Source organism: Hippopotamus amphibius, chromosome 9 (assembly GCF_030028045.1).
Source record: "Hippopotamus amphibius kiboko isolate mHipAmp2 chromosome 9, mHipAmp2.hap2, whole genome shotgun sequence".
Lineage (NCBI taxonomy): Eukaryota > Metazoa > Chordata > Mammalia > Artiodactyla > Hippopotamidae > Hippopotamus > Hippopotamus amphibius.
In genome coordinates this window covers 130,773,842-130,794,607 of record NC_080194.1, presented here as the reverse complement: position 1 = coordinate 130,794,607, position 20,766 = coordinate 130,773,842, and the positions used below count along the sequence as shown (strand labels likewise).

Sequence of the window (20,766 nt, the reverse complement as noted above, 5' to 3'; positions counted from 1 at the left end):
TCAACTTGAATGTCATTCAGCTTTTATTGAACAGGGCTGACATCCCTTCCACTTATTGCACAAACTTGGTAGCTTTGAGACAAAACAGTAGCAGTCCGTTTGAAGGTCTGTCTGAAAAGTTAGTCCATATTTTAGTGGCTCAGTGTTGGAGTTCCCTCCCCACCCCTCTGCGACTGCTGCTTCTGCGATGACGTGCAGGATGAAAGGCCAACATCCTGACCGACTAGTCAGAAAACCTGGATGCAACAGTTGGGCTATTCATAAAGAATTCAATGAGAGGTCATAACTTAACTAAGCCATCTGAGTGTGTGGCTCTGGTGTCTATGCTAAAAAAAGTAGCTATTGACAACGAAGAACAGTGAGAGCTATTATGTGGTTGGCCACCAGTTCTGCAGGCACTTGCACTTGCCTTCAGAGACCCTACTAGTGCCCCACCGTGCCTGTGACCCTCACCCGGCACTGACCCCATGCTGATGGGCCTGATGCAAATGGCACAGATGTCATGGGATAAGGAACCTTCAGAAGTGAAACTAAGGAGAAAGTGATGCTTCAGCTTTTCAAAACTGAAACTGCACAGGCACAGTAAGAAGCTCAGGGCAAGCGTGACAGTCAGGCAGTGGTCATTTTCAGGGTCAGGGTCAGGCTCAGGGACTGAAAATGCAAGTCCCAGGAGCTCCTCAGTTACCTGGGTGAAGGACAGACAGCCTTAAGTGCAGGCTGCCACCTGCAGAAAGTAGAGGTAGAAAGCCTGAAGTTCTGAAACGCAAGGGGAATGGATCAAACGCACCTAACACCTGCCCCATTTTTCTCATGTCCTTCATTAGAAAGCACACCTTCTCCATGACCTTCCAGTTGATTCCTTTAGAACTTCGGACCCTCCCCCCCCGCCCCCCAGCCTGACTCATGCTTGGCCATCTCTAGGTGGGGGCCAGGGGCCTCTCCTCCCCTGCACTAAAGCCCAGCTGTGCTGTCTCAATCCTGCCTTCAGCTCAAATTGCCTAACTAGCTACCCCTCCCCTCCCGCCAAGCTATAACTTAATGTTTGACCCTTAATTTAGGGGTATGCCACTAAAAGAAGTGTTCCCTAAGCTCCCTCCTAGGGGTTCTGGTAAGTTGGTTCGTTCAACATGCTTTTTAAAGGGGATCTAGGTGAGGCCAGAGGAGCCACCTGCAGCCTGACCAGGAGGCCAGAGCTTTGAGGGGGAGCTGGGGGCGGGGTGGTCAGCCCCTGGCCACCCGGGAGCTCCCTGCCCGTGCTGCTGACAAGGCGGTTCAAGTGCTAAGGACCAGCACTCCTCAGCTCGGCCGGGGCTGGCCTCCAGTTTATTACTGAGGATGTGGACACAAATCATGTTTTAATCATGGTAGTTTAGGATGTGCTTACAGTGGTGGGATTAAAAACCTAAGCAAGTTCACTTAAGTATACACAAAGGACATCTTGGAGGGGTGGGGTGGGGGTCACTGGCTCGACCAAGAGCCACCAGCTCCTCATTCCGAACCTGAAACTCACTCTCCCCTGGCCCCTCCCCTGGGCACCCACTCAGGACAAGCTGCCAGGGGCTCCTGTGTCCGCAGGCACACGAGAAATGACACTTGGCGCTCTTAGAGCAAGGTCAGGGGACCCTCCTTCTAGGTGGCCTGCTGAGGAAAGTGAAATCCAGTGCCCAGCAAGGGGGGGTGGAAATCTGAAAGGAAAGGAAGCGAATTTGTGAAAAGGTCCGGGGCAAGAAATCAAGCCCCCTCTCCAGTGCAGAAAATATTAAATACAACAACAACACAAAAATCACAATTTTCTCTCCTTCCTGGGCCAACCGGGTTCTGGGTACAGGTAGCCACCGCCGCTCGGGTGTTGCCGGTGAAGCCTGTGCTGGGTGTAGCAGGGTGGGGGCGGGGTGCTCAGCCCGCGCAAGGCCACGGGGTGGGAACTGCTCTGCCACTAGGACGCCTGGCAGCCTCAGGACTCGGGACTCCTGCCCTGACTCGTCCTTCACCGGCTCCCAAGCAGCTGCAGTAGCTTCCTTGCAGTCGCTCCACTAGCAACAGGAACTGGCACTGAAGGACCTAATCTACCTAGAGCTGCAGGGGGCGGGGCGTGCTGCTGCTCCCATCCATCGCTCACAAAGCAGAAATCGCCAGAGCACCACAGCAGGGCAGCTGCGAGACTCAAAGCCGATATGTCACATCCTCTACATACACTCACGTGTATCAGAGCCCCCTTCCCTAGTGCAATGTGGGCCTTACACGTCCCCCACTGCCTTGACTCAGCTCAGCGTTAATACGGACAGTCCCATGTGCTCTACGTGATATTTTAAAAGATCAGCAAAAGAGGCTTAAGCACGTGCTTGGAGGGCCTATTTACAGTTCACAGGCTTGTGAGTTCACGCATTACAGTAGTAGCTCCATCAAAAACAGGCTCAGCTAAACATTCAAGTAACAAAAGCGCTGTGGGGCCGTGAGCCCCAGCAAGGTCAGGCCTGCCCACTGCCTGCAATGGGCAGCCCCACCAGGAGGCCAAGGGGTTGCCCGGGGCCACGAGCCCTGGCTCAGGACCGCTGGGACCCCGGGAGTCAGTGCATGCGAGGACAAAGCCCGGCGAGGCCATGCCAGCAGGTGTCAACCCTTCCTCTCAGACGGCAGCATGTCTGTGGTTTCGCCCCTCCCACGCCTCTCGGCTGGCTGCAAACGGGCCCAGGAGCCTCCGCATCCCGGCTCAGCCGTGGACTTCGGGGCCGTTGGGGGTCAGCTTGGCCTTCCTCTCCACGCACTGTCCCTTGGCTGAGTACTGCACCAGCAGGAAGGGCTCCTTGGTCTCGCCATCTCCCACGATGCTCTCCTCGTCCTCCGACTGGCTGATGCGCTGCAGCCGCAGGTAGCACCAGCAGCCCAGGATCAGGGCCCCCAGGGCCGCAACTGCAATGAGGATGACGATGACGGTGACCACACCCGTGGTGGGGCTGTGGTCCGTAATAGACATGGTCAGCACGTGGGGGGGGCTTCCTCCGCAGGCAGGTCTCACGTGGGGGGGGGCTCAGCGAGGCTGGGACCCAGACTGCACGCCAGAGCCCTGAAAGACAAAGCAAGATGAGGCTCCACTGGGGACTCCGCTGGGGACGCGGACAGCTCACATGCTCAGGCTGGCTCTTCCATGGGGTCTGTTCTTAATCGTTCTTAAGCCTGACCGTCCCGCCCTCACCTTAGTGAAAAACAGGCTGGTTGGTGTTTGCTGTTTTTTTGTTCGTGATGCCACGAGCATGCTCTTCGCTCACCCCAGCTGCTTCCATTTAATACCTTCAGTGCCTCTGCTACCAGACAGGCAGTCACTCTCGCTCAGCCACGAACCTGAGAAGCAGGAGAGGGGGCACCCAAGACCTGTGACCCCACTGCAGTGGAGGCCGAGGGTTTAAGGTGACTGTTGTAGAAGCCCAGCACCACTAGGTGTTCAGTAACTGCTCAAGGATTGAAAGGAGCCGATGCTTCAAGGCAGCCAGAGATGAGGGATTCAAAAGCAGGGAAATGACATCAGCCTCTCTCGTGAACAGGGGACATATATAGCTCAACGAGTCTTCCGGAACACCTGTGAGAGGGTGCAGCCCACGACAGCCTTTGCCCACAAAGAAGCTGTAGCTGACTTTGCTCGGGAAGAGCTCTGAGGAGGGCCAGGGAGAGTGTGACAGACCAGGCCCTGCTCTCACCAGGCTCAGCGTCTTGGTGCAGGAGCCAGAGAGATGGGTCCATGCGCCAAACACCTGTTGCTACAAATGCAGGAAGTAATGCTGGGAACACAGGGCACCAGGTGCCTCGATGCTAAACTGGGTGGGGCAGGTGATACTCAGGTGATGCTGATGCTGCGGTGTGCAGGAAGGCAAGCCCTTGAAGAGCATTCCTGGCAGGGGTACACCGTCTGCTAAAGCCCTGAAGGCAGGAGGACCCGCTGGCAAGTGAGAGGAGCTGAGGGTGGCAGCAGGAGATCAGCTGGTTTGGGTGGGGGCGGGGAGGGGGTGCATGTGCCCCAAGGCCCAGACAGCGAGCAGTTGGAGGTGGTGGCTCCCCTGGGTCCCAAGACCTTGCACTTTTTAATTTCTCCTGCCTGACCATAAACGGAGCAAATAATAGCAACTAACACCCAGGTGGTTATGAGGATGCCTGTGACGCCTGGGCACAGGGTGGGCACAGAGTCGGCACTCAGCTGTCTGAATCCATTTTCTTGGAGCAGATGGACATCAGCGCAGGTGGACATGGTTGGAAGGAGAAGGTTTTCCCTCCAAACAGGATGGAACCTGCCATCCTTGAGCAATGGCAGCCTTAATTAGAAATGATTCTTCACACCATGGAGTCCCCCCCACCCCCACCCCAGGGCCAGGTTTGCCTGAAGGTCAAAGGCAGCGAAGTCAACGCCTCTGAGTCTGTCCAGGGACCAGGCCCTGAGAAAACTCTACAGACCCCCGAGTTCTGCCCTGCTCCCACGCCCGCGCCTGCAGAGGGGTCCTGGGCAGCAGGGGGCAATACCCCTGGAATCTGTCCCCTTCTTACCACCTCCAGGGTCAAGCTGCTGCCATCACAACAGGCTCCCTGGTCCACCTGTGGGGGCCACTGCAGCCAGTGCCCCTGTCACTCAGAGGAAAGGCCCCAAGTCATTACAGTGACCTACAGGACCTGACATGAAGCATCTCCACCCCGGCTCCTCTCCCGCTGACCCCACACTCCCTCCTACCTCCAGGCCTTTGCCCAGCCAGGTCCCTCTGCCCAAATGCTCTGCTCCCCTTACCCTTGTTCAGTGGTTCTCAAGAAGCAACCATGCCCCGCAGGGGGCATCTGGCAACATCTGGAGACATTTTTGTTTCTAACAACCGGGGAGGGGTTACTACTGGTATGGAGTGGACAGAGACCAGGGATGCTGCTAAACCTCTCGCCTTCGGAACAGCTCCCCAAAGATCCCAGACAAACATCAACATGTGGAGGCTGCCCTGGTTAACTCCAGCTCAGGCAGGGAGCCTTCCTGACCCTGCGGTCCAGGAAGTTCTCTTCTTCCTGTGGCTGCACTCCCTTCCTCCCCGCCAGGGCACCAGCCTCAGTCTGCAGCCCTGGCTTCTGTCAGGGCCATCAGGTTGGCACCTGCCCCCCCGTGTGCTCCGAGAGTGGCCCTGCACACGTCCTCCTGGCCTCTCCCCTGCCACCATCAGGGCTACCATCAGCTCCCACAGCCCTGTTCAGCCCGTCCTCTCAGGCCTCCAGATGGGACAGGTGACCCCCCCCCCCCCGCCAACCCCGGGAGAGCCTGCTGGCTGCAGCTGGGGGAACCTGTCCCAACCCCCATGCTCTCTTCCCGCCCAGGAGCACACCCAGCTGTCTGCCCCTCCCTGCCTCGCCCTCTGCACTGGCCCTCGTGTCCAGCGCCTGCGGGGGCGCCTGTCCTCCCCCCTGGACTCCTGGACAGGAAGGCAAGTCACTATCAATTCGGAAGGGGAAGTGTGTGTGTTTGGGGAGTGGGGGATGGCGGGGGTTCAGGGACAGGAAGTGAGAAATCAGACAATGGCAGCAAGACCTGGGGAGGGGGGGACCCCAGGGGCCAAACCAGCTGAGGAACCCAGGAGGTGCCCCCGAGGTCCTGGGGGGAACGAGCAGTCCCAGGACCAATGAACAGACTGAGGCAGAAGCAGCCCCAGCTCCAAGGACCCTCTGAGAGGAGGGGTGACCTTAAAACCCTATCTGCTGCCCCCACCCCAGGCCAGGAGGAGGGCGCAGAGCCAGGTATGGGCCTCTCCCCCGTGTGAGCACAGAGACAGGTGACTAGGCCAGTCACACTTGGGCTGCGGTCCCTGCCCTCCCCTGAATGTGTGTTTGTTCCTTCATTCACTCAGCAAGTATTTCCTGAGACCTGATCTTTTAAAAAATCTGATCACGTCATCCCCTGCTTGGAACCCTCCCTGGTACCGGCTGAGAATCCAAATTCCTTGCCTCCCCAGCTTCTTCACACCTTCCTGCTTCCCACTTCAAGGCCTCTGCACTTTCTGTTCCTTCTGCCTGGAGTGTGCTTCCCTGAGTGTCCCGTGACTGGCTCCTTCCCATCAGACGGGACTTTCTCAGAAGGTGACTCTTGGGGGCTGCCTTCCCAAATCACCCAGGCTCCAGACGCCCCTGCGCCTACCCCCAGCCGTGGTCTTGTACTACCTCCTCTTATTTCCTGGCACTCTTTGCCACCTGACATCCCCTTGGGTCACAGAAGGTGTTTCCCTGGCTGTCACCTCCTTCCTGCAGTGGACTCAGCCTACAGGAGGGCACTGTCCATCTTGCCCACTGCTGGGTCCCTGGCCCTATTACCACCACACAGCAGGTGCTTAATAAATGTCTGCTGACTGACCACGCCAAGCCCTGGGAGGCAGCAGTCAGAGGAGACCCTGCCTGCACAGGGATCACAGGCGGCAGCCCCCACCCCTGAATGCCCCCGAATCTCGAAGCCACCACGGGTCCCTCCCAAGGGAGCTGGCAGCCTGTGTGGAAGGACAGGCTGCAGCCTGAGCGTGGGGGCAGAAGCCATGTGTGCACGTGGGTCCTGGGCAGGCCTGGCTTGAGCCCATGAACGGGCAGCTGTCCCCGCACATGCTGTGGGGAGGGGAAGGAAGATGCCACCAAGGTGCAGATCCCAGAGGACCCTTAAGCATGAGGGCGGCTGGCCAGTTCCCCCTGAACCTTCTTGGCCTGGGCTGGACCCCACCCCTTGCTTCACCTCTTCAGGGCCTCCCTCCTGTCCCTTGGAGCTAAGATGTCTCCTGCAAGTCAGCTGACCCCTCACCCTGATCCAGGAAAGCACACGGGGTGGGACACAGAGGACCACAGCTTGGGGCTGGACAGACGCCCAGGACGGCACATGGGCGCCCAGGATGGCACATGGGAAACCTGGACCCCCTCAGAACAATCATCAAAGTAGTTAACACTTACTCCAACCATCATCTAGTCCTCCCAACAAGCCTGTGGCTGGTGGCACTGCTCACCGTTCCCATCCACATTTCACAGATGGGGAAACTAAGGCGCAGGGAGCTTGAATGGACTTTCCGTCCAAGAGTGAACTTGGACAAAAAAATGGAGGATGGGACCTGGAAGTGGCGCCCAGCAGAACAAAGGGAGGGGTCTTCCAAGTGCAGAGGGTCAGGCCAGCCTGGGAGCCAGAGCACAGCCAAAGCCTTTGGTCTCCGGGCACTCGGGGGGGTGGGCAGCCGGCCATGCTCCCCTCAACCTCTGTAGCATCTCCTTGCCAGCTCCCTCAGTTAGGATGAAGGCTGGCACTGGAAGCCCAAGGCCATTTGGGTCCCCCAAACACACATTGCCAATCCTCCACCCTCCCTCCGCTCTCCTGCTCTGCCTTCCTCAGATCTCACTCACTGCTCCTGGATAAACAAGCTCTAAAGCCCAGCATCTGCAGATGCCACCTCTCTGAGCTCCCCTCTCCGGCCCCCCACCAATGGGTTCAAAAGGACAGTCCCTGCCTTGGCCACCAGCGAGCTAAGGCAGGCATCTCCCACTGTCCTGCTGTCCTCGGAGGCCCACAGCTTAGGTCTTCCCCAATGTGAGGTTGGGTTTAGTGACCCCTGCCTTTTCGGCAGACCCCAAAATGAAGCCTTAACCCCACTCCACAGGTCCCTTCACACACTGAAGGCCCAGTGGAGCCCCAGCCAGCACCAGAGCAGATCTGAGTCCCCTCCTTTGCCCCATCCCACCCCTCCACTCACTATTGCGAGCTGTTGTGACCCAGCCAAGCAGGTTGCTCCTATTGGCCTCAGTTTCTCAGCCTGCAAAAATGGGAATGAGGCCCTGACCTCACCAGCCAGGTTGTGGGGAGGCTGAGAAATGATAAGAAATATGAAAACAGAAGGGCTGTGGGGCCACCAGGTTTGTGTGTCGCCAGGCACCACAGCTTGCTGGGTGTCACAGGGAGGAGAGTGAGGCCTTAGGGTCGTCCCTTATCCCCCCCGGAGGGACCTACTCCCAGGAGGGTACAGAGGCTGGTCTAGGCCCAGTGCCACAAATGGCGCCTTCCTCAGGGACACGCTGCCACCTTCTTCTCGCTTAACTGGGCACATCACGAGTGTCACCTGGCCCAGCTGGACACCAGCTCATCACCCCCCACCCCCTCCCGCCACAGCCTCGACCTTCTGGGGCTGCCCTGCTTACAGGGGACCCACCACCTTCACAGGGGTTATGCCAGGCCCCCTTCCCCAACAAAGCCATCTGCCAGGTGTGCCAAGAGACCAAGCTGTCTCTTCAGGGAACCCCAGTTCACAAACCCGGAAACATTTCCTGCCCAGGTTCTGATCACAAACAGGACTGTGGGGAGGATGGGGCAGGCTGAGCAGGCGCTGGGACCCAAGAGGGCATCACACGGGCCCCTGCCCTCCAAATGCCAGGGCAAGAACAGCAGGGATGTGGATGAGAAATTAACAGTTATTGGGCTGTGCCCGGCTCTGTGGCCAGTGTCACCTCACCCTCCACCACCCACCCATTACACCACGGTCCTCCTGAAGAGGAAACTCGCACCAGAACCCCCTAGGTTCCCCTGTGCAGAAGAGGAAGCTGGCGCAGGCAGAACCCCAGGGACTGCCCCAAGGTCAGTCCAAGTCTCCTGTGCCCCCACCCTGTGAATCAGCCACTGGCCATTCTCACGGGCTGCCCCAGGGTCAGCCACTTGCCAAACAACTTTGGTAATAACAGTAGATTCTGCAGAAGTTGGCAATGATTACTGTGTGCCAGACACTGGGCATTTCACACAGATCATCTCCTTTCAGCAGCAAAACAACCCTAGAGTTAGTACTATGCCCGCTTTGCAGATAAAGAGTCTGTGGCTCAGAGAAGTTGAATCAATTGCCCAAGGTCACACAGCTCAAAAGTAACTGCGCAGGGATTCAAACCCAGGCAGCCTGGATCCAGAATCCGGGATTTCAACTCTGACACTAAAATGTCATATTATTTGACTCCCATCTCCCTGCTCCCTTGCCTGAGGCGCCAAGGGGGCCAAGTGAACCCCAGTCCGCCCCCATGCGAAGAGTCTGGGTGGCTGGGGCCGAGGGCTCTATGCTGGGGACACAAGGATGATAAGCGCCCGGGCAGCTCCCGCGTGCCAAGCGCGGGCGACGTGCAGGCGCAGTGCCAGCCGCGCTCCACGCACCCTCTCATTTAACCCTGCCAGGCGACTCCGTCGTCTCCCCAACTTTACCAAAGAGCTAAGCGAGGCTGGAGGGAGGAACGGGCTCGGCCCAGGGGGCGACAGCTGTAGGGGGAACGACAGCTGGAGAGGCAACTCCAGTCGGCTTGACTGTGAGGGGGGAGCTTGGAGGACGGGGGTACCACGAGACCCAGTCATGCCCACGCCGCACAGTCACCGCCGACGGAACCGGGCACCAAACGCCGCAGCCCAGCCTCAGTTTCCCCACCTGCGAAATGGGCGCCAGACGTCGCCAGGACCCCCACTGCTACCCCCTGGAGCCCTCCTGACCACCCTGGAGGCTGCCAGGCTCCCCGCCTCCTGTTATTTTTAAAAATCCCTAAGTGTCCAGAGGAGCCCCGCAGCCGGCCTGGGGCGCAGAACTGCGGGCCGCGCTGAGGGGCAGGCACTGGGCTAGGGGGAACACCCGCTCCCTGCAAAGCCGCCGCCGCCCCCCGCCCCCCGCCGCCTCCTTTGTCCCGATCTCGCCGCAGCGCAGCGGACAAAGAACCCCCGCCCGAGGGCGCGGCCCCCCGGAACAGACCCTCCCCCCGAAGCCGCGCCCCCTCCCGGGCTGCCCCTCCCCCGCCGCAGAGACCCCCGGCCCGCGGCCGAGGCGCCGCGCGCGCCCGCGCGCGCGCGCCCCCGCCTAGTCCGGGGCGGCCCCTTCCCCTCCTCAGCGCCCCCGTCGGGCCCGAGCGCCCGGCGAGGTCGGCCCAGCTCACCATGGCGCCGCCCGCAGCCCAGCCCGATCGCTCCGCAGCAGCCCCGCGGGCCCGGCTCCGCCCGCCCGCCAGCCCGGTCCGGCCGCCGCGCACCGTCCGGACGCAGGAGCCCCGCTCTGCGGCGGGCGGGGCATCTCCGGCTCCGCCCCATACGGGGCGTGGCCCTCCTAGGATAGCCAATGGTAGCCCGCGCTGGGACGGCTGGGCGGGGCGGCCCGGGGCGGGGTCACGTGCGCGTGGGGCGGGCCGCCCAGGCGGGGCGGGGGCTGAGTGCAGCTGGCAGAACTGGGGGCGGGGGGCGGGTTCGGCCTCCGTGCGCCGATTGGGCGGGTGGGTGCGGGGCCCCGGGCCGGGAGCGCTCCCTCCAGCCCCCAGAGGCTGCCCTCACTCCTGCCAGCTTACGGAGGGGAAAACTGAGGCGCAGGGCAGGTAAGAGTGTGGCGCGCTTCCCGGAAGCAGGGAGCAGCAGCATCCCGGGCAGGAGCAAAGGACAGGCAGGAACCCTGAATTAAATGTCCTTCCTCGGGGAGGGGGCTGGTCACTCACTCGTTTATTAGTTCGTTAATTCATCATCCATCTATCCATTCATTCAACATTTAGGGAACACCGACCAAGTGCCGGGTACACCAGTGATCGCGGGCACGGCCACGAACAAGACAAACAAGGACCCTGCCCTCACGTAGCTCTCTTTCTGCTGCGGGCTGAAGCTGTGGGGAATTTGCAGTCTCTTGGCCTCTTATAATCATGGGTATTTAACGTAATAACCCCGCGATTAGGCCCTCACCAAGAGCTATGCCCTGTACTCACCTCTCAACACATTTCATGGAGACAACCAGGAAAGGAGGAGCTACTCATTTTGCAGCTGAAGCTCCAAAGGACTGAAGTACCACAGCCCGCATATAATGAAGGCGGGATTGGACGCCACGCCTGTCTGCCTGGGAATTACTGCCGGTTAGTCCACTTGTCCACCCAAGAAGGCGGTCCAACAGGAGGACACTCCCCCTTGTGGCCAGCCGGGGCCCCTAAGAGGGGCAAGGGTGGGTCCTGCGCCTCTGGCTTGGAAGGCAGGAGGGGCAGGTGGAGCCCCTCATCCTGGGAGCTGGGAGTCTTGCCTGGAAATGTCTTCGCCAGCCTCAAGCAGAGCCCTCTGGGAAAAGATGGAGGGCCTAGCTCTCAAGGCCATAGTCGACACGTTCTCCTTGCTCGCTCCATTCCAGGCTTGCTGGTCTCTCCTTCCTGCTTCAAATGCACCAAGCTGTTTCCCACCTCTGGACCTTTGCCTATGCTGTTTCCTTCAGCTGAAACATTCTTCAACTCCGTCTTTCAGAGGGCCCTCCCTGATCTCCACCTAGCGCAGTCCCCTTTGTTATTTTCCTGCCTGTGCATTGCGAAATTGTACATTTGCAAGAGTATATGATGCATGCATGTTGAGTGAAGGAATGAATGGGGAGACCGCAGACCTCTAGGTCTAGCCCAGCTGCACCCTAGCCAAGAGGCCAGGCCCAGGAGGTGAGCTGGGGGTTAAGTAAGAGTGGACAGAGAGGCAGAGGGGCTTCCAGCTCCAGGCCAGCTCCCCAGAGGCCAGAGCCAGACAGCTCAGCTACTCCTGAGGCTGCGCCATGCCTCCCTCAAAGGCTCCTGCCACATTAGCCACACCTGGGAGCCCAGGGTGAAAGGAAGCAGGTTCTTCCCACAGAGCCAGTTTCAGCGGCCTCTGTGGTCCCAGCCTCAAGTAGCCAAAGACCTCATTAGTGGTGAGCATATGGGAGGAGCAGGCTCAGAGCCCCAGAGCCAGGGTTGACAAAGAGATGACAGGGGAAGCAGGGACACTTGGGGGGAAAAGGTTCTGGGAGATAAAAATGGTGAGGGGGAACGCAGCATAGCATAGAAGGTGAGCGTCAGACCCCCTGGGTGCAGTGCAGCCTTTCCTGCTGGGTAGCTTTAGAAAAGCAGCCTAACCTCTCTGTCCCTCAGTTTCATCATCTGAAAAATGGGGGTGGCAGTAAGTTGACCTCACAGGGTGGCTGTGAGCACCACAAGTGCTTGGTGCGGAGGAAGCAATTCCATTCACTCTTAACATTAGTAGTGGGGATGGACAGTAATGGGGTTCGACCTGGGCTTCCCCATTTGGATCTTGACCACATCACTGAATTTCTGTGAGCCTCAGGCTCCTGGTCTTCACAGTGACAACCCACCGCTGGGGTGCTGAGAGGTGGGGGATTGGGAATAGCCCAACTGGGTCCAGCCATCCCTCTAGCCCTGAGTGAGTGGCTTCAACAATAACAACAAATGAATAATAATAGCAAATCCTGTTCTAAGCACGATGTATGCATAAACTCATTTTAATCCCCATTTTACAGATGGGGAAACTAAGGCACAGAGTGGTACACATGCACAGAAATCACCAGGAGGTCTTGTTAAAACGTAGATTCTGACTCAGTAGCTCAGGGCCCTTGGTTCTGCATTTCTCTCAAGCTTCCAGGTGGTGCTAATGGCTTGGGGACCACACTTTGAGCAGCAAGGGGCTAATGCATTTGCTAAAGGTCACAGGTGGTGCACACCAAGCCTGGATTTGGTCCTGTACAGTAGCTGAGTCCTACACTTACCCGCCACCCTAACTGCCTGCCCCAGCCGTAGCTTGCTCCCGTACAAAGAGGCAGGAAGTACAGCTCCCCTCCCCAAGCCCATTTCCTCTCTCTCGTGGGGCGGGGGCGGGGGGGGCCTACCACCTCCCTGCATTGGTGACATCTGGCCCGTAGAACCACCCTGCCCCCAGCGTCCCAGGGGTCCTCCTATAGATGACATGGAGGCTTTCAGATGCTCATTAGCCAGAAAGATAATTAAGGGCAAGGACTGAGCTCACCCTGGCTTCCTGGGGCTTGCTGGGGCCCAGCTGGGCCTGCCCTGTGCCAGCCTGGCCCTGTGCCTGCTTCCCTTGGGGTGCCAGAGGGGCTGGGACAAGGGAGGAACTTGCTGGGGAGTAGAGAGGCCTCAGCCAGCCTCCGGGGAGACTCGAGCAGGGCCTCCCTGGCCAGCCTACAGCTCTTAGGGTTCCAGGCCCAAAAATGAAATGAAAACTGCTTGGCCAGAGGGAAATTCCCCAAAGGGTGAGAGGTGAGCCACTGGTGAGTTCTGCAGGGCGAGGTTAGGTGAGACATCGAGAGGGCATCACTTAGCTCTGAATCACACAGCAATCCTGGTCGAGGAGAGAAGTCCTCCCTTGCTGGTAGGGGGCTTTAACTTCTCTCTAGCACTGGCTTGGACCCCTTATAACCTGGAGGGAGCAGATCTCAGGCTGACAGTCTTGGGCAAGCTATACTCTTGATCTAGAATTGAACAACGTGTTGTTCTTCTGCAGTGTATGTTACTTTCTATTTTTGGCACAGATACTGCTTTTCCATTTTTTGATGCTGACATACCAGTTTTTAAAATTTATTTATTAAAAAAAAATTGGGGGGGCCTCCTGGCATGGCTTATGGGATCTTAGTTCCCCCACCAGGGGTTGAACCCGGGACCATGGCAGTGAAAGTGCTGAGTCCTAACCACTGGACAACCAGGGAATTCCACTCTCCTCCCCCCCCCACCCCCATTCCTTTTTAAATCTGTCTATTCAGGGGGAAAAAATGAGTTAATTTAAAGCAAAATGTAACAGAAGTAACTGGAGATGGTTCGGGGAGATGAAAGCAGGGCAGATGGTGGCAGACAGATGGCTGAAGTGGGAACCTGCCAGAGGTGAACCCCACAGCCGCTCACAGCCCAGTCCTCTTACTGCAGCACCAGATAGAGCCCCTGGCTGGGGTGGAGACGTCCCGTGGGCTCCTGTGTCAACCAGAAAAGTCCAGCTGGGTTGTCGTGGGTTGAGGGGGCCTGGGTTGGCTCTGGTCTTCATTCCTGGAGTCTGTCTTATCAGCGTGATGAGGGGCAGCCTCGGGGAGGGGGGAGGGCATGGCTGCCCCAGGGTGCTCCCGGTCCTGAGCCTGGCCTGCATTCCCACATGCGGTCCCCACCCCCCCCAAACACACACGTACCCCTGAGCACCAGAGCCGCTTAATCACCCATTCACTAAATCATTCATTTATCCCCTCAGTTTTTCATTCATTCAGCCGGTCTTTAGGGAGCACCTCCTCTGTGCCCAGCACTGTGCTAGGTCCAGGGAGACAGCTGTGAATCAGACGGGACACTCAGCCCTCTTGGGGTTTACCGTCTCCTGGGGGCAGACAGATGATAAACACAGAGATGAGTCCACTACAGGGCTTGTCAGACAGTGCATGCGCGAGGGGAAAAGGGAAAGAGTAAGGTGAGGGGCAGGGGCTCCCTGTCACAGACATGGAGGCAAGCAGACCATGAGCCATGCAGGAATCCCTTTTATTTTGATTTTAAGTAATTTTTAAAAATTTATTTATTTATTGGCTGCGTTGGGTCTTCGTTGCTGCACCCAGGCTTTCTCTAGTTGCAGAGAGCGGGGGCTACTCTGTTGCAGTGCGTGGGCTTCTCAGCGTGGTGGCTTCTCTGGTTGCCTAGAGCTTGGGCTCTAGGTGTGCGGGCTACAGTAGTTGAAGCACACGGGCTCAGTAGTTGTGGTGCATGGGTTTAGTTGCTCTGTGGCATGTGGGATCTTCCCAGACCAGGGCTCGAACCCATGTCCGCTGCATTGGCAGGTGGGTTCTTAACCACTGCACCACCAGGGAAATCCCTTAAGAATTTTTTGATGAAACTTCAGGTACAGAGAATGATGGGCTGATGACGGCTTATTCTCTTTTGTCCTTGCATGACCTGCTTTTCTTAAAAATGTGCAGTTATTTTAATCATGCAGTACACACCATGTAACCCATTAATCAAAAGCTAGGACCCTAACAATGGCCAATGTCCAATCTTGAGGTTTTCCCATCCCATCCCCCACACGTGGTCCCCATTGCCTTGGGTCCTGTCTTCATTACTCCCTGCTTTCCTTTTTGTATGGTTTTTACCCTCCAAGTATATTTTTTTATGTTAGTTTCTTCTTACTAACTTTATTAAGAGAGTATATTAGCTTCCCAGGGCTGTTGGAAGAAATTCCCACAAGCTGGATGGCTTCAAACAACAGAAACGTATTCTCTCACAGTTCTGGAGGCTAGACGTTCAAAATCAAGGTGCTGGCAGAGCCGCGTTCCCTCTGAAGGCTCTGGGGAAGGATCTGCGCCTTGCTCCTCTCCTGGTGGTGGAAGCAACCCTTGGCAGTCCTTGACTTGTCAATGCATCACTCCAGCCCCTGCCTCTGTCTTCACATGCCTTCTCCTCTGTGTGTCATCAGCTCTCCTTTTTCCCCCGACATTGTTGAGGAATAATTGGCAAATATATTTGCATGTATTTAAAGTGTGCTGTGTGACACTCTGATGTACCGCACATTGCAGGATGACGACCCAGATCAAGATAATTAACATACTCGTCACCTCACATAGTTACCTCCTGTGTGTGTGTGTGCGCGCGTGCAAGCACCTGTGTGCATCTGGTGAGAATGTTTAAGATCTACTCTCAGCAGCTTTCAAGTATGCAATAACGTATTTTTTTTTAATTAATTAATTAATTAATTTATTTTTTTTGGGAGGGTACACCAAGTTCAATCATCTGTTTTTTTTTTTTTTTAAGAGCCGTCATATGTAATTGTTTATTTATTTATTTTTTTATTTTTTGGGGGGTACACCAGGTTCAATCATCTGTTTTCATACACATATCCCCGTATTCCCTCCCTCCCTCGACTCCCCCCCCACCCTCCCTCGAGTCCCCTCCATCCTCCCCTTCCCAGTCCTCTAAGGCATCTTCCATCCTCGAGTTGAACTCCCTTTGTTATACAACAACTTCCCACTGACTATCTGTTTTACAGTTGGTAGTATATATATGTCTGTGCTACTCTCTCGCTACATCTCGGCTTCCCCTTCACCACCCGCCCCCTCCCAAACCTCGAGTTCTCCAGTCCATTCTCTGCATCTGCGTCCTTGTTCTTGTCACTGAGTTCATCAGTACCATTTTTAGATTCCGTATATATGAGTTAGCATACAATATTTGTCTTTCTCTTTCTGATTTACTTCACTCTGTATGACAGACTCTAGGTCTATCCACCTCATTACATATAGCTCCATCTCATCCCTTGTTATAGCTGAGTAATATTCCATTGTATATATATGCCACATCTTTATCCATTCATTTGTTGATGGGCATTTAGGTTGCTTGCATGTCCTGGCTATTGTACATAGTGCTGCAATAAACATTATGGTACAGGTTTCTTTTGGGATTATGGTTTTCTTTGGGTATATGCCCAGGAGTGGGATTCCTGGATCATATGGTAGTTCTATTTGTAGTTTTTTAAGGAACCTCCAAATTGTTTTCCATAGTGGCTGTACCAACTTACATTCCCACCAACAGTTCAGGAGAGTTCCCTTTTCTCCACACCCTCTCCAGCATTTGTTGTTTCCAGATTTTGTGATGATGGCCATTCTGACTGGTGTGAGGTGATACCTCATTGTGGCTTTGACTTGCATTTCTCTGATGGTGAGTGATGTTGAGCATCTTTTCATGTGTTTGTTGGCTATCTGTATGTCTTCTTTGGAGAAATGTCTATTTAGGTCTTCTGCCCATTTGTGGATTGGGTTATTTGCTTTTTTGGTATTAAGCTGCATGAGCTGTTTGTATATTTTGGAGGTTAATCCTTTGTCTGTTGTTTCATAGGCAACTATTTTTTCCATTCTGAGGGTTGTCTTCTATTCTTGTTTATGGTTCCTTTCACTGTGCAAAAGCTTTTAGGTTTCATGAGGTCCCATTTGTTTATTCTTGATTTTATTTCCCTGATTCTAGGAGGTGGGTCCAAAAGGATCTTGCTTTGATGGATGTCATAGAGTGTTCTGCCTATGTTTTCCTCTAGGAGTTTTATAGTGTCTGGCCTTACATGTAGGTCTTTAATCCATTTGGAGTTTATTTTTGTGTATGGTGTTAGGAAGTGTTCTAATTTCATTCTTTTACATGTTGCTGTCCAATTTTCCCAGTACCACTTATTGAAGAGGCTATCTTTTTTCCATTGTATATTCGTGCCTCCTTTGTCAAAGATAAGGTACCCATATGTGTTAGGGCTTACTTCTGAGTTCTCTATTCTATTCCGTTGATCTTCCTTTCTGTTTTTGTGCCAGTACCATACTGTCTTGATCACTATGGCCTTGTAGTATAGTTTGAAGTCAGGAAGCCTGATTCCACCAACTCCATTTTTCCTTCTCAAGATTGCTTTGGCTATTCGGGGTCTTTTGCGTTTCCATAAAATCATAAGATTTCTTGTTCTAGTTCTGTGAAAAATGCCATTGGTAATTTGATCGGAATTGCATTGAATCTGTAAATTGCTTTGGGTAGTACAGTCATTTTCACGATGTTGATTCTTCCAATCCAGGAACATGGTATGTCCCTCCATCTGTTTGTGTCGTCTTTGATTTCTTTCAGCAATGTCTTAAAGTTTTCTGCATACAGATCTTTTGCTTAGGCAGGTTTATTCCTAGGTATTTTATTCTTTTGGTTGCAATGGTGAATGGGAGAGTTTCCTTCATTTCTCTTTCTGCTCTTCCGTTGTTAGTGTATAGGAATGCAAGAGATTTCTGTGCATTAATTTTGTATCCTGCTACTTTACTAAACTCATCAATTAGTGCTAGCAGTTTTCTGGTAGAGTCTTTAGGGTTTTCTAGGTATAATATCATGTCATCTGCAAAGAGTGACAATTTTACTTCTTCTTTTCCAATTTGGATTCCTTTTATTTCTTTTTCTTCTCTGATTGCTGTGGCTAAAACTTCCAAAACTATGTTGAATAATAATGGTGAGAGTGGACACCCTTGTCTTGTTCCTGTTCTTAGAGGGAATTCTTCCAGTTTTTCCCCATTTAGAACGATGTTGGCTTTTGGTTTCTCATATATGGCTTTTATTATGTTGAGGTAATTTCCTTCTATGCCCATTTTCTGGAGAGTTTTTATCATAAATGGATGTTGAACTTTGTCAAAAGCTTTTTCTGCATCTATTGAAATGATCATATGGTTTTTATCCTTCAATTTGTTGATATGATGTATCACGTTGATTGATTTGCGTATATTGAAGAATCCTTGCATCCCAGGGATAAACCCTACTTGATCATGGTGTATGATTTTTTTAATGTGCTGTTGGATTCTGTTAGCTAGTATTTTGTTGAGGATTTTTGCATCTATATTCATCAGTGATATTGGTCTGTAATTTTCTTTTTTTGTGACATCTTTGCCTGGTTTTGGTATCAGGCTGATGGTGGCCTCATAGAATGAGTTTGGGAATGTTCCGCCTTCTGCAATATTTTGGAAGAGTTTGAGAAGGATAGCTGTTAGCTCTTCTCTAAATGTTTGATAGAATTCGCCCGTGAATCCATCTGGTCCTGGGCTTTTGTGTGTTGGGAGATTTTTAATCACTGCCTCAATTTCCGTACTTGTGATTGGTCGTTCATAGTTTCTATGTCTTCCTGGTTCAGTCTTGGAAGATTGTATTTTTCTAAGAATGTATCCATTTCTTCCAGGTTATCCAATTGATTGGCATATAGTTGCTTGTAGCAATAACGTATTTTTAACTATAGTCACACCACTGTACTTTAGATCTTCGGAACTTATTCTTTTTTTTAATTAATTTATTTATTTTATTTGTTTATTGGCTGCATTGGGTCTTCGTTGCTGCACATGGGCTTTCTCTAGTTGCGGCGAGTGGGGGCTACTCTTCATTGAGATGCGTGCAGGCTGCTCATGGCACTGGCTTCTCTTGTTGCAGAGCACGGGCTCTAGGCTTCAGTGGGCTTCAGTAGTTGCAGCACGTGGGCTCTAGAGCGCAGGCTCAATAGCTGTGGCACACGGGCTTAGTTGCTCAACAGCATGTGAGATCTTCCTGGAGCGGGGCTCGAACCCAGGTCCCCTGTATTGGCGGGCAGATTCTTAACCACTGCGCCACCTAGGAAGTCCCTAGAACCTATTCTTGTAACTGAAAGTTTGTACCCTTTGACCTACATCTCCTCATTTCCCCCTCCCCCCAGCCCCTGGCAGCCACCATTCTATTTTCTGTTTCTATGAAATCAGCTTTCTTTCTTTCTTTCTCTCTCTCTTTCTCTGTCTCTCTCTTTCTTCTCCACATATAAGTGATAACCATCCAGTATTTGTCTTTCTGTTTGGCTTATTTCACTTAACATATGGTGGAATAATATTACATTGTATGTATGTGTGTGTGTGTGTGTGTGTGTGTGTGTGTGTGTGTGTATGCCACATTTTCTTCATTCATCCACTGAAGGACATTTAGGCTGTTTCCATATCTTGGCTGACATGAATAATACTGCAGTAAGCATGGGAGTTCAGGTATCTCTTTAAGATACTGGTTTCATTTCATATGGATATATACCCAGGAGTGAGACTGTTGGATCTTATGTATGGTAGCTCTATTTTTAATTTTTTGAGGACCCACCATACTGTTTTCCATAGTGGCTGCACCAACTTACATTCCCACCAATGTGCACAGGGTTCCCTTTTCTCCACACCCTCCCCAACATTTGTTATCTCCTGTCTTTTTGATGATATCCATCCTAACAGATGTGAGGTGATAGCTCATTGTGATTTTGATTTGCTTTTCCCCGATGATTAGTGATGTTGAGCACCTTTTCACATACCTATTGGCTGTTTGAATGTGTTCTTTGCAAAAATATCTATTCAGGCTCTTTGCCCATTTTAAAAATCTGATTGTTTCCTTTTTTTTTGGCTCTTGAGTTGTGTAAGTTCTTTGTATATTTTGGATATTAACCCCTTGTCAGTTATATGGTTTGCAAATATTTTCTCCCATTCTGTAGGTTGCCCTTTCATTTTGTCGATTGTTTCCTTTGCAGTGCAGAAGCTCTTTAGTTTGATGTAGTCCCACTTGTTTATTTTAGCTTTTATTGCCTGTGCTTTTGGGACTTATCCAAGAGATCACTGCCAAGACCAATGTCAAAGAGCTTTTTCCCTGTATTTTCTTCTAGGAGTTTTATGGTTTCGGGTCTTACATTTAAGTCTTTGGTCCATTTTGAGTTATTTTTTGTGAGTGGTGTAAGACTGGGGTCCAGTTTCCTTGTTTGGAATGTGGATATCCAGTTTTCCCAGCACCATTTATTGAAGATACTGTCCTTTCTCCACTGGGTGTTCTTGTCGCCTTGTCAAAAATCAGTTGACTGTATATGTGTAGATTTATGTCTGGGCTCTCTGTTCTTTTTTCACTGGTCTTTGCACCTGGTTTTATGCCAGTATGTTTCATTATAGCTTTGTAACATAGCTTGAAATCAGGAAGTGTTGATGCCTCCAGCTTCGTTCTTCTTTCTTAAGATTGCTTTGACTATTTGGGGCCTTTCGTGGTTCTATATAAATTTTAGGGTACTTTTAAAATTTCTGTGAAAAATGCCTTTGGACTTTTGATAGGGATTGCATTAAATCTATAGGTCACTTTGGATAGTTTGCACATTTTCACAATGTTAATTATTCCAATCCAAGAACACAAGAGAACTTTCCATTTATTTGTGTCTTCTTCAGTTTTTCTTTCATCAGGGTTTTTGTTTTGTTTTGTTCTGTTGTCTTATAGTTTTTAGTATACAGGTCTTTCACCTCCTTGGTTAAATTTATTCCTAAGTATTTTATTGTTTTGATACTACTGTGAATGGGATTGCTTTCTTAATTTCTCTTTCAGATAGTTCGTGGTTAGTGTACAGAAACACAAATGATTTTTGTGTGTTGATCTTGTATTCTGCAACTTTACTGAATTCATTTATTAGTTCTAATAGCTTTTTGATGGAGTCTTTAGGGTTTTCTTTTTCTTTAATTA

General features: G+C 52.7%; 2 protein-coding genes across 6 annotated transcripts in view; one reads left to right on the top strand and one right to left on the bottom strand.

Moving 5' to 3' along the window:
- Nucleotides 1–2,337: 2,337 nt before the first annotated feature.
- Nucleotides 2,338–10,856, bottom strand: SNN (stannin). Of its 3 annotated transcripts, none has more exons than XM_057748751.1 (2): nt 10,726–10,856; nt 2,338–3,064 (listed from the first exon to the last, which is right to left on the bottom strand). In XM_057748751.1, the coding sequence occupies exon 2, from the start codon at nt 2,972–2,974 to the stop codon at nt 2,711–2,713; it is 264 nt and encodes an 87-aa protein (XP_057604734.1). In that variant the 5' UTR covers nt 2,975–3,064; nt 10,726–10,856; the 3' UTR covers nt 2,338–2,710. The 3 variants fall into 3 exon arrangements, with proteins under 3 accessions (XP_057604734.1, XP_057604733.1, XP_057604735.1); XM_057748750.1 differs by lacking the exon at nt 10,726–10,856 and adding an exon at nt 9,919–10,049; XM_057748752.1 differs by lacking the exon at nt 10,726–10,856 and adding an exon at nt 3,194–3,971.
- The window catches only part of LITAF (lipopolysaccharide induced TNF factor), a 119,557-nt gene continuing 109,523 nt past the window's right edge, over nt 10,733–20,766 (top strand). For all 3 annotated transcript variants that reach the window (XM_057748744.1, XM_057748745.1, XM_057748746.1), the window contains exon 1: nt 10,733–10,869. In XM_057748744.1, coding sequence (XP_057604727.1) covers nt 10,821–10,869 — 49 coding nt within the window. In that variant the 5' untranslated portion in view covers nt 10,733–10,820. The remainder of the gene's footprint in view (nt 10,870–20,766) is intronic.

Bases quoted from the DNA above. Each gene is read 5' to 3' on its own strand.
- SNN (XM_057748751.1), bottom strand. From the start codon at position 2,974: ATGTCTATTACGGACCACAGCCCCACCACGGGTGTGGTCACCGTCATC.